The 12,213-nt window shown below is 39.1% G+C and overlaps 1 protein-coding gene and 1 long non-coding RNA gene across 2 annotated transcripts; one reads left to right on the forward strand and one right to left on the reverse strand.

Annotated features, from left to right (window-relative positions):
- Positions 1-542, reverse strand: LOC110680503 (cuticle protein 2-like). The gene is made up of 2 exons (XM_021856300.1): positions 427-542; positions 1-306 (listed from the first exon to the last, which is right to left on the reverse strand). The coding sequence occupies exons 1-2, from the start codon at positions 436-438 to the stop codon at positions 1-3; spliced, it is 318 nt and encodes a 105-aa protein (XP_021711992.1). The 5' UTR covers positions 439-542.
- An 8,977-nt stretch (positions 543-9,519) lies between these two features.
- On the forward strand, positions 9,520-10,305 carry LOC110680499. Its single transcript, XR_002502901.1, has 3 exons — positions 9,520-9,605; positions 9,666-9,738; positions 9,867-10,305. It is a non-coding gene; the product is annotated as an uncharacterized LOC110680499 (long non-coding RNA).
- The last annotated feature ends 1,908 nt before the right edge of the window (positions 10,306-12,213 follow it).

Consider the following 12,213-nt stretch of genomic DNA (forward strand, 5'->3'; position numbering starts at 1 on the left):
TCATAAATGGTCATCGTGGTGAGCGTATCCGGCGACCTTGGCATAAGCGGCAGCATGGAATGCCTTGGCATGCTGAACTTCGGGGGTTTCGACTGGGACGCCCTTGTGGATCTTTGGAATGTGGATCGGTCCGTGCCACTTCTGAATAGGGGCTTCGTGGTGATCCCAGTGATGGCCACCTGAACCGACTCCGGCAGCAGCATGAGCCGCAAAGTGAGCAGCCTTGGCAGCGGCCACTTCAGGAGTATCGTGAGGAATGTATGATCCGGAGCATACCGAAGCCACCAGCAGCACTGATCCCAACACCTGGAAGGAGCAAGAAGTAACCACAACAATCTATGAGTATTCTTCGACTTCACTTAAACTCACTTTAAATAGTCCATACGTATGCTTCTTTTAATCACACTTTCCCTCCAAACTACTTACAAAGGCCTTCATTGTTGAACTCGATGAACTTTGCAAAGCAACGGACAACACTTGATAGAACTATTGAGTGCTTCTCTAAGCGCGAACCTCCTGGTTGATCTAAGTCGGACGAGGACTGTTCGCGGACTGTGCCTTTCCGGGTGCTGAGGAAGCAGTTTTATACAGATTATGCTGTTCAACCATGCTGGTCACTTTCAAAAATTTTGCACACATAGTAGGCCCTGCCGTTGCCACCTTCGACGCTTTTGCCGGGCGGTTGCTGCATGGTCTTCGTGCATCAGTGGCTACTTTGGTTAGCTAGCATGCATCGCTCTCTCTCTCTCCCTACGTCTCAATGTATCTTTCGGTGGTAATTAGTTTGCGAGTAAAAATTAACCGTTTATTTTCGGGACGGAAGGAAGGCCACATTTCAGTTTTGGTTAACCATGCATGATGCAGCATGATGTGGCTGTATGAAGGAAAGAAATCGTAAATTAGGGTTCGACGAAGAATCGATCAAAAGAAGGCTCGATTTGCTTCGGTTGTTCTTTTCTCATAGATGGGAACTACACATAAATATATGCCGATCATTGGTAAAGTTCTAGGAAAAGCATTTCCCAGCAAGCAATTCCAATTCGAATTATTGAAATATTGCATTTCATAAGAGTATTCGAGTTCAAAAGTCAATATCGAAGCAAACCACAATTCAAGCGTGTGCTAGAATAAGCGCGTCGTAATTAGCATGATCGATTTCTCCTCATCGACCTACTCTTCCGTGAATAAAGGCGACAAGCCGCATGTTTTCTGTCATTTTTTTTAACACCGGGACTCAGGATTGCATCGCTGTTTAGCGTTCTATAATGAAATAGTTCATTCAAACTTAGGTGTCATACACAAATTACGTCACGGCTCCGAGGGGGGGGGGGGGGTCAAGCCAAGCGTGACTAGCCTTACAAAAATATCGGAGGACTCATACAAAAAACGTGACAAAGGGGGAAGGGGGTCTGTAGTAAGATCATAGTAGGCAGACTTAGGGTAAAAGATAAGATTGGCAGTTAGGGATGTTCATTTTGTAATAAACCACTGAAAGCTGAAGACGTTGTTTCACTACAGGGTCTAAATCAGTGATTCCCAAAGTGGGCGAATTCGCCCCCCGGGGGCGATTTTCAAGCTCAAGGGGGCGAAAATTTGTAAAACAGAATTTGGGGGCGAAAAAATCCAGGAAGGGGGCGAAAAAGCTAACACGGGAGCATTTGATAATAATTACAAATAACCTTTAGAGGACACACATCTGAAGGATAATCAAATCCAAACTTGACTAATTCCAGGACTATTTTACCATAGATCGTTATATCTCTAATCATGGTCATTTTAAGTTATCAAAAGACATTACTTGATGATTGTCAAACACAAAATGTCAGTGTTATGCATGCAGGTTTTTTTTTTTAAATCATGTGCAATTTAAAGAATTATCGATATTTAGGTTTTCAGAAGGTTGAACTTATTTGTCATAGATAACAATTAAAACGCCCAACATATTTTGGATGTACAAGATCTGCATCTGAGAATTTTTAGAAAATTTTTGCAAATGATTATATAAAATATTTTATAAAAGGATTTTTTTTTTCTATGGGAAGCTTGGAGGTTAGGAAGCTCACAGTATCCATTTTTAAGTTACTGTTGCACTCGTTCTTATATTTCTTATGGTATAAAACCAAATTAAAAAAAATGGCAGACACAAATCGGATTCCAACGACAAAACCACTCAATTTTGAAAGACGAAACAACACTCTATTTTAAAGATATATTTGAAGAAATATCAGAGATCCGTCATATTGAAACCTTCAGAACGTCCCGAAAAAAATCTAAAAACAAACTATTTTGGTATATTGCGTTGAAAAAATTAGTTGACAACCATTCTGGATTTTCCAAATATTAGGGTTTTAGATTGGATAAAAAAGCGTAGCAAAGAAACGTTAAGCATTTATTATGCACAATTTCTGGAAAATTATTGAAATAATCTTAGAAATATTTAGCAGATAAATCAGTATGCAATCACAATGAAAGAATACGGACCTTCCAAAATGTGTGGGTTTTATCGAGTATTCAAGAATATATTTAAATAGTTCAATTTCTCAGTATGAAACACCTACGGAGCAACCACCAAGGGTCTAAAACCAAAATCTCCGTTACATAATAAGTCAAACCAACCAATGATTCTATGCGAATCGAAGACATTTTTTGGCGAAGACAAATATTTGAATCACATATCAGGGGGGCGATTTCAGATAAATATTGGCCTCAAGGGGGCGAAAGTTTAAAAAGTTTGGGAATCACTGGTCTAAATAGTTGAAATTTTGCGTGACATAATTTGTGTATCATTCCTTACATCTTGTCACCTTTATGCACGGAAGACAGAATAAGCCATTTTATGAGACGTTTCGAATCATATGGTTTCCATTTGTTTATCCGCTTTGAAAGTTTCTGGCGGGCCGATTTATTTAAGTTTCTTCTAGCGCTACATTTAGAAGGAGCATATTCAAACAATGGCGCTGGTGGCAACTGCATCAAAGTTTTTAATTTTCGCATTAAAATTTAAATCCAGTAGGCAGGGAAGATATTTTTCATCTACGTTACCTGTAATACATGTAAACCGGGAAGAAACATGCGCTGAAAGAGATGGACCGTCATCGCCAACAAAAAAGGGCCCAGCGCAATTCAGATATCAGGCTAGTTTTTCAAACACAACAATGAGCGGCCCGCCAGAAAACGCATTCGACGTCTCGTTTAAATGGCTTATCGATGCAGCGAAATCGATCATGTTGCTAACGTCCTTATTCTAGCAACTTTGCATTCAGAGTAGGGCTGCCCAACGTACGACCTACCCCGACCTACACCTAAGATCAGTTCTCTACCCCAAATATAGGTAAAGTTTACTCATAATCGCCGAAAAGTACCACACACCCGTTTTATGGGTAAAGTGGGGGTTATCCCATACATAGGTAAACTGTCATTACCCAAATACGGAAATTTCGAGCGCAGGAAAAATTATTGAAACAATACGCAAATATGAGTAATTTAATTTTATTTATTTATGACAGATTTATTATCATTTAGAAAATGGGGCTCATTAAAATAGCTTAAAACGAGCTGCTATGAAAGCATAGATAGCGCCCACCGTAGCCTTTGTGTGTTTGAACAGAACTGCATGCTGTCACAAAATCAGGGGGCCAACAAAAGACGATTTCACCGTAGCTTACAATAAAAACACGTTGAAGATAGTTTCTCCTTTTATTGAATGGCTTACACAATTGTTTACTCATTTACTTGCATATTTCAGGGAATCGTGTAACTTTTGAGCAACAGCACACTAAAATCAATTTCGTCATTATGCGCCTTACCCAGCTTAAGCCCACATTAATGAGTAGTTATAAGTTAACGTGAACAATCCAAAACTGTCAGATTCCCCAAAAGCGTCAAATTCCCGTGGTCACAATGTTAAATCCCATATAGGGGGCTGGGGGCAAGAAGGACACCTTAAGATATATAGGTCAAATCATGGTTGATTAGCACAATTTTTGGAGATTATTCCCAGTGTAGGGGCAAGCTCACCTCTTTTCTAATTATGTAATCAATCGATTTCAAAAACACATGATGATTTGAGATTTTTTGAAAATGTCCCTTCTTATGCGCGTTTTTGAAACGAGCCCGCACGCGCAAGAGTGCCACTCGATATGGGGCAAGAAAACCACCAGAGCAAATGCACAAATTTTGTATATTATTTATTTCCCCCGCCTAAACGATACATTGTAGAGTAAGTAAAGATAAAAACCTGAGGGGGATAAAAGTTGACTGATAGTTACAAAGTAATTTAACGAAATTAATTTAGTTTTCATCTTATTGACTGTAGTAAAAATTTCAGAAAACCCATTTTGAATGTTCCAAGATGGTTATTTTGATTTTATTTAGAGGAAACATTGATTTAATGCAATATTAAACAAGAAAAATAAAAAGTTCATTTGATTTTATATGAGAAAATTGCGGTGTCCCTCTTGCCCCATAAGACATACTGTTATTAATATATGTAAAATTTATGTCAAAGGACTTTTTTCGAAAAAAAAATCCTCACAGCTATATTAAACAATTGAAAATCATCAATACTGAGCGGAAAAAATCAATATGTTTTGTATTTATTGGGAGTCAAACTGTGTTTTCCAGTCTAACATTCTTATAATATTTTCGCATATTTTGCGTTGGTGAGTTAAAGACATTTTTCTAATTTTTTGTACTAAACATGTTTTAACTGTATATTCACACAACCTCAATTAGTACTCATTTACACTTATCCTGCGTTAAACATCAAAAAATTGATTTGAACTACGTGAAATTAGAGGTGGCACTTGTTGCCCGGGTGTCTTCTTGCCCATGTCCCCCTAATGGCGCCTTTGTTTTTGATGCGGGTGAGCACTGACAAAATCTACCTTCAATGATCCATTGAATTGGAAAATTGAGATTGACATAACAATTCAAATTTTAATAATAAATAAACTTGATGAGATCGAGTAATAACATTTTAAAAGACCACTGCCCCACTCTGTACCATTTTTCAAATGGAATTGCTCCTCGCTTAAGAGCTTCCAGAATTCCAATTATCCGTTGAGACGTACGTACGAAGACGTCTTCGGCCAGCATCTTTTGATCAATGTTAAAATCAATTAAAGGAGGAGCGGAGTAGGCCTTACGCGGAGCGGATGCGTTTTAATCTGCTTGTCACGTTTTTCGATTTTTCGCGATTCCGCTGGTGGTTCAGCTGGCACAACGCCACCCGGACAGCTTCTCATTTTCTGCTTGAACTTAAAGCTTCTTCTATTGGTTTTTGTTACAAGTATTGAAAGTGATAGTGGAAGATTTAGTGAATTGACATACGAATGTATTTCCGGTGATGTGATTGTTCCAGCACAGATAACAGATGTTCAAGTCCGATTACAAAACTGTGTAAGACAATAAAAGGTCATTTTTTTGGTAACACAAGTAGCAACACTGTGGTGGCGCTGTTGTCGCTAAGATCCCATGGCGATGTGAGTGGTGAATATGAAACATTTCAAGATACCTATATTCACCACTGATTGATGCAATTCATTGTGTGGCGGCGCTAGTGATTGCAAGGAGTTTCTGTTTGAATATTTACACAGGTTTTCAACAAATTTTTTTCTTGCATAAACATCTGTTATCTGTGGTTCCAGCAAACGAGGCGTACGAGATCGGGAAGAATAAGCACATAATACCTAAGATTTGATCCGGTAGTTCGTTCCATTACAAATGGAACCAGATTACTTTTACTTCAATAATTTTACGTTAGCATAAAGAAGTTTGATTAGCTTGATCTTTACGTTAGCATAAAGAAGTGAAGAATTTCGCTATACGTTGCGGCTCCTAGAACCGATTTTTTCTTTCGCGACTAATGAGCTCTCGTTTTTTGAACGTTAATTACGATTAATTACAAAGATCGACATTTTTGTACGGTTTGCGCGTTCCGGACGGTCGGTTGCTACACAGCGAGCAGTGCGTCGTGGTTGCTTTTTGTTTTTTTTTATCTCGTTTTTTTACGTATTTTGAGCGCAGCATAATCTTATACATTTTATTAGTAATCCAATGACCTTGTAGGGATCGGTTCTGCTTATTTTTTGTGAGCGGACACTCAAATCTAAATCATCACAATCAAGAAGAGGTACATCTGCCAGTAGAAAACGAAACATAATTACCAATATAAGTAATAAGCAAATTAATTCTCTTTTGATTGCCGGTTCAAAAGATTAAAAAATAACATTTAAACGACAAATGCTCTTGGTCCATCGCTGGCTTTCAGCGAATCCTTGACCGTACCGCTCCCACTTCAACTCCGTAGCACATATATGAGGGTATCGCTGAGCCGGTGGCCTTTCGTTAAGTAAGTGATACATCAACATTTCCTTCCCCAATCCCAAGTTACGGTAAAGATGGGCGTGGCCAGGATATTGCTATTATATATTGATTTTGGTAATCTTGTTCAAGACTGGGCCAAGGTTTACTCCCCAGCCTTGTTCCTGAAGGTAGTCTGAATGGGGTTATCAAAGGAAACGTGATTGTTGCTTGTATCCAATCTATGAAGTATACCGTAACTACGCTAACGCTAACGGAAAAAGTTAAAATCAATAAAAACAATGAATAAATGACTTACCTTACTTACCTTCTCGAAGACTCAATAGGAATTCCATCTTGTGATTGCCGCACCATTATTGTCAACAATTTCTCAATTTTTCATCCAAATATGAGTAACCGACACTACCCATATTTGGGTAAATCAACTACACGCAAAGATCAGTTTACTCATTTATAGGTAGTTGCTTTACCCATATTTGGGTTTTGGATTTTATGGGTAAATTATACTGAGAAAAGTTGGTATTATTTACTCATATTATAAGTAAAGTGAGTTTACCTATTTATGAGTAAATAAATTTACCCATATTTGGATGAAAAAATAATCTCTCATTCTCCTGTTCACAACACAACTTCAACATTCGGTACTCTTGTTGCTCTTATTGTCTATCATTATTATTTTTTGATTGCATTATTGCAATATTGCAATGCAATGCATTATTTAGCAAGTATTCACGATATTCCAGAAGATTGTTTTTTACGCATTATTTTGTTTATTGAAGTTATCCAGCATCCTGCAGAATGAATCGAAAACCAAGCTATATCGTTACCTTAGCAGAATTGCGGACTCACCAAGGTAAGTCACAATCGAATTACTAGCTCATTCCTTGGAGGAACCATGAACAATAGGGCGATATTCAAAACTGAAAAGGCAATAGATGGCTCTTTTTCAATGGTAGTAAAAACGAAATCCTGAAGCGAAGAAAGCACCACGGAAGATGAACTAAACACAAAAAGTTATGTATTCACTTTACACTTGATTTCTAATCACTACTTTTTTGATTCAGTTTCCTAACGTAAGCAATTCACGATTTTCATTATTTTCCATACGTTTTGACAGCTCTCTGACTACCATTCTTCCATGCGCTTGTGTTGAAAGTTTGAAAAATTTGAGAATCCAGCGTAGCGCCACAGATAACAGATGTTCAAGTCCGATTACAAAACTGTGTAAGACAATTAACGGTCATTTTATTTGGTAACACAAGTAGCAACACTGTGGTGGCGCTGTTATCGCTAAGATCCCATGGCGATGTGAGTGGTGAATATGAAACATTTCAAGATACCTATATTCACCACTGATTGACGCAATTCATTGTGTGGCGGCGCTAGTGATTGCAAGGAGTTTCTGTTTGAATATTTACACAGGTTTTCAACAAATTTTTGTTCTTGCATAAACATCTGTTATCTGTGGTAGCGCGAACAGTGAGAGGAATACAAACATCAGTGTCGCCGCTCTACTGATTTTAATTATTCGTTATTTTGTCTTATTTCACGGCACATCAGTGATATTTTAATATCAACTTTCGCTACGGAAAAATTCATTCCTTTTAAATTAATTAACTCATTACGCGTGGTAAAGATGGACAAATTATGGGTGAAATTATGAAAAAAATCCACGTGCTCGGCTGGGATTTGAACCCAGGACTCTTGTATGCTAGACGAGCGCTTTACCAACTAAGCTACCGAGCCACTTGGTGACCCAATAACTGAGTTGGTTACAAGTTTAGAATTCAAATCCCTACAGACCACGCGGACCCCTTTCATAACCCATATCCATCCATCTCATGTTAAATACACACGCGAGAAGAGCGAGTGCGATTTATTTAGTGTTGAAACTGTTTGCCTATCGTACCTACATCGCTTCCACAATAACTGTATTGTGGAAGAGTAAAGATGTGGGAAGGCTAGCAACGTGTCGTTCTCACTCACGTTCTATCATTCCTATTAAGTCTTAGAGAGATAGTTCAACTGTTGTTTCAAAAGCTCTTCCGCGAAAATACTCAAAGATTCGTGATTACTTCAGGGATTTCTTAGAGAATTATATCATTGTTTCCCTAAGATTCCTAAGAAATTTCCATCAGATATACTAAGATTGAACTTCTCGAAAAATTCCTCCAGAAGTTCCATCAAGTATCCTTTCAGGTTCTAGAATTAACTCATTTTTTTCCGAATAGTAATCTCAGGATTCTTCCATAAATAACATTTACAAATTTATCTACTCTTCATTTTTCTGGTTCAAACACTACTCCAGGAATATCTCAATATTTTCATGGATTGCTTTACTTCACTTCATATCAGATTTCTAAAGAAGCAGATAAAAAAAGGTTCAAAAGAAATTTGGTGGTAATTTCTTAAATAATTGCAACTTAAACATAATTTAAAAAAAATCTGAATCCCTGTAATTTAATTCAAGATTGAAACCGTAAAATTTCTGAAACTTGTTGACAATGTACCTCACTGAAAAGTTTAAGTGGTTTTGTAGGATCTACTACAAAAAATCTTGTTCTTTATTTTCTTCTTTGATAATAGAAAATGATTGGTGTAGAAACGGATCGAATTTTTACTGAAAAGGTTTGTAACTTAAATTTTAAATAATATATTACATGCACTCCAAAGTTTCATGATGGTGAATATATTGAAGTAGAATGAACCCATTTTTTATTACCTTTAGAAATTCCAAACAAATTTTTTTAAAGGGTCTGCAACCGATGGTTTCATGATTTTGGTTTGTGACTCCATCACAAATACAATAATATTACTCCTTAATGTGACTCTGGAATATGCTCAGCGTGAGAGACCAACTGTCTCTCACTTATACACTCCTATCCTTCCAGCGGTATCACTCACCAAAACTAGCAGTCTGTTGGCAGCGGTTTGAACGCCGGCAAAAGACACTCAGCGGAAACAGCAACTCAGAGGCATGATCAAGGGGCGGTGATACTCACAGAAACATAAATATTTAAATACGGCATACTCGGGTTCGCTCGTTTTCTTAGGGGAATTAGAGGGTCGATCTCGGTTAGCTAACTCTCGCCAGTTCAATTCAGCTCTCAACGTGCAAGCGAGCAGTAAGTGCGCGGCGGTTGTAAATTTATAATTCGCATGCAAAAGTGATATTAGTAGTGAGTTTTTTTAATAATTTGTTTGTTCTTTAGATCTAGTGTCATTAAAAGTCTTAAAGCTAAAGTTAGTAATGTTAATTGTGAAGAAGTTATTAAAAAGCGGTTAGTAATGTTAGTAGAAAAGCGTGGTCAAATGTCTAAAATTCTATTGTGTTAATCTAGGGTAGAGTGACCTAGCTTGGTCCAGCGCATCTGAAACACTACAAAATAAGTTGAAGTTAGAAGCAAGAAAAAGGTAACGATATGCACATTTATAGATTATTTAGTCTAAAATGATCTAAAACTAATTCCTAAATACTAATTAAAAATGCGGTTTTGGAGAAAATGCGGTAATGCGTGAAGTGTGACTAATTAGTGTGGTAGGTCCACAAAGGGGCCTTTTTCTTTGTAATTAGCAGCTTTGTTCGGAGGAGGAACGCCATCTTTATTCCCTCAGAACAAAGGCAAGTCTTGGGTCCTTGGATGCCTGACCAGAGAAGCCATCTTGGGATTCGGTGAATGGTATTGAAGTCGCGGAGCAAAACCGCCGTCGAATAGGAAGCTTCATCCGAAGTTCCGAAGTTCCAGGTCCTCGATAGCCAACCACGAGTGACGTAGGAATACCCGATCCCCTGCTGGCCTGGTGCCCTATCAATGGGAATACCAACCAAGGACGCCCCGATACGCCATTAGCCGTTGCAGAATCCACCCCGACCACCTCAAGGTGCCGTTAGTCCGCAGAAAGTCCACAACGCAAGAGTAAAAACCGCAAGTAGAACTATGTGACGTCACGTTATAGCTAGATCATAAGAAATGGCCATTTTACACGAATCTTTATGTAAAAACACTTAAACAAAAAAACACTTAATCATTGTGTTAGTACACGTAAATTCAAAGTGTTTTAAAGGATTTTCAGAAAGTTAAATAATTCACTACTATTTAGATTTGCTTCGTTTCCGAACTCGAAAGGAGTCTTCAAACCTCCCTCACTTTGCGTTAGATCTTAATTGAATTGGCAGTGTGGCCTTTGAGCACATTTCCCTTAAGACGTTGTTTGTGAATGCCACCCATCCTGAGCACACTTCTGAGGATGCTCTAAGAGAGAGTTCCTGCTGGAAATAGACCTGTGAACATAAGTGAGTGTCTTGTACCGATTTCCCTGATTCCGACCCTGGAGATCCCCTTTTCCACTGAGCGTAGCCAGGTCTATTTCTACAGAAATTTACCGCAAGTTTTAAGCACATTACCAAAGATATGTTGTGGTAAAATTGTGAGATTTCAAGAAATAAAATCATAGGTGAAACTTTTGCACTACTTTGAAAATTTGTTGAGGAATTCCTGATGGACTTTTAGATATCAGGAACCATACGAGTGAGAAATCTGTAATTTTCAAAACTCTTATAATATACCCTTTTTTAGATTATTTAAAACGTTGCTTTTTGGAGTATGGAAAGACGCTACTGAGAAGCTTCCAAGCTTCTACTGAGAAAGCTTCCAAGCTTCTACTGAGAAGCTTCCAAAGCTTCTACTGAGAAGCTTTCCAAGCTTCTAAGCTCCTGAGAAGCTTCCAAGTTTCTGCTGAAAAGCTTCCAAGCTTCTGCTGAAAACCTTTCAAATTTCTACTGAGAAGCTTCCAAGCGTTCTGCTGAGAAGCTTCCAAGCTTCTGCTGGAGAAGCTTCCAAGCTGCTGCTGAGAAGCTTCCAAGCTTCTGCTGGAAAAGTTTCCAAGCTTCTGCTGAGAAGCTTCAAAGCTTGTGCTGTGACGCTCCCAAGCTCTGCTGAGAAGCTTCCAAGCTTCTGCTGAGAGCTTCCAAGCTAGTTCTGCTGAGAAGCTTCCAAAGCTTCTGCTGAGAAGCTTCCAAGCTTCTGCTGAGGAAGCTTCCAAGCTTCTGCTGAGAAGCTTCCAAGCTTGCTTGCTGAGAAGCTTCAAGCTTCTGCTGAGAAGCTTCAAGCTTCTGCTGAGAAGCTTCCAAGCTTCTACTGAGAAGCTTCCAAGCTTCTACTGAGAAGCTTCCAAGCTTCTGCTGAAAAGCTTCCAAAGCTTCTTCTGAGAAGCCTTCTCAAGCTTCTACTGAGAAGCTTCAAGCTTCTGCTGAGAAGCTTCCAAGCTTCTGCTGAAAAGCTTTCCAAAGCTTTCTGCTGAGAAGCTTCAAGCTTCTGCTGAGAAGCTTCAAGCTTCTGCTGAGAACTCCAAGCTTCTGCTGAGAAGCTTCCAGCTTCTGCTGAGAGCTTCCAAGCTTCTGCTGAGAAGCTTCCAAGCTTCTGCTGAGAGCTCCAAGCTTCTGCTGAGAAGCTTCCAAGCTTCTGCTGAGAGCTTCCAAGCTTCTGCTGAGAAGCTTCCAAGCTTCTGCTGAGAAGCTTCCAAGCTTCTGCTGAGAAGCTTCCAAGCTTCTGCTGAGAAGCTTCCAAGCTTCTGCTGAGAAGCTTCCAAGCTTCTGCTGAGAAGCTTCCAAGCTTCTGCTGAGAAGCTTCCAAGCTTCTGCTGAGAAGCTTCAAGCTTCTGCTGAGAAGCTTCCAAGCTCTGCTGAGAAAGCTTCCAAGCTTCTGCTGAGAAGCTTCCAAGCTTCTGCTGAGAAGCTTCCAAGCTTCTGCTGAGAAGCTTCCAAGCTTCTGCTGAGAAGCTTCCAAGCTTCTGCTGAGAGCTTCCAAGCTTCTGCTGAGAAGCTTCCAAGCTTCTGCTGAGAAGCTTCCAAGCTTCTGCTGAGAAGCTTTCCAAGCTTCTGCTGAGAAG

Source organism: Aedes aegypti, unplaced genomic scaffold (genome assembly GCF_002204515.2).
Source record: "Aedes aegypti strain LVP_AGWG unplaced genomic scaffold, AaegL5.0 Primary Assembly AGWG_AaegL5_hic_scaff_14_PBJ_arrow, whole genome shotgun sequence".
Classification (NCBI taxonomy): domain Eukaryota; kingdom Metazoa; phylum Arthropoda; class Insecta; order Diptera; family Culicidae; genus Aedes; species Aedes aegypti.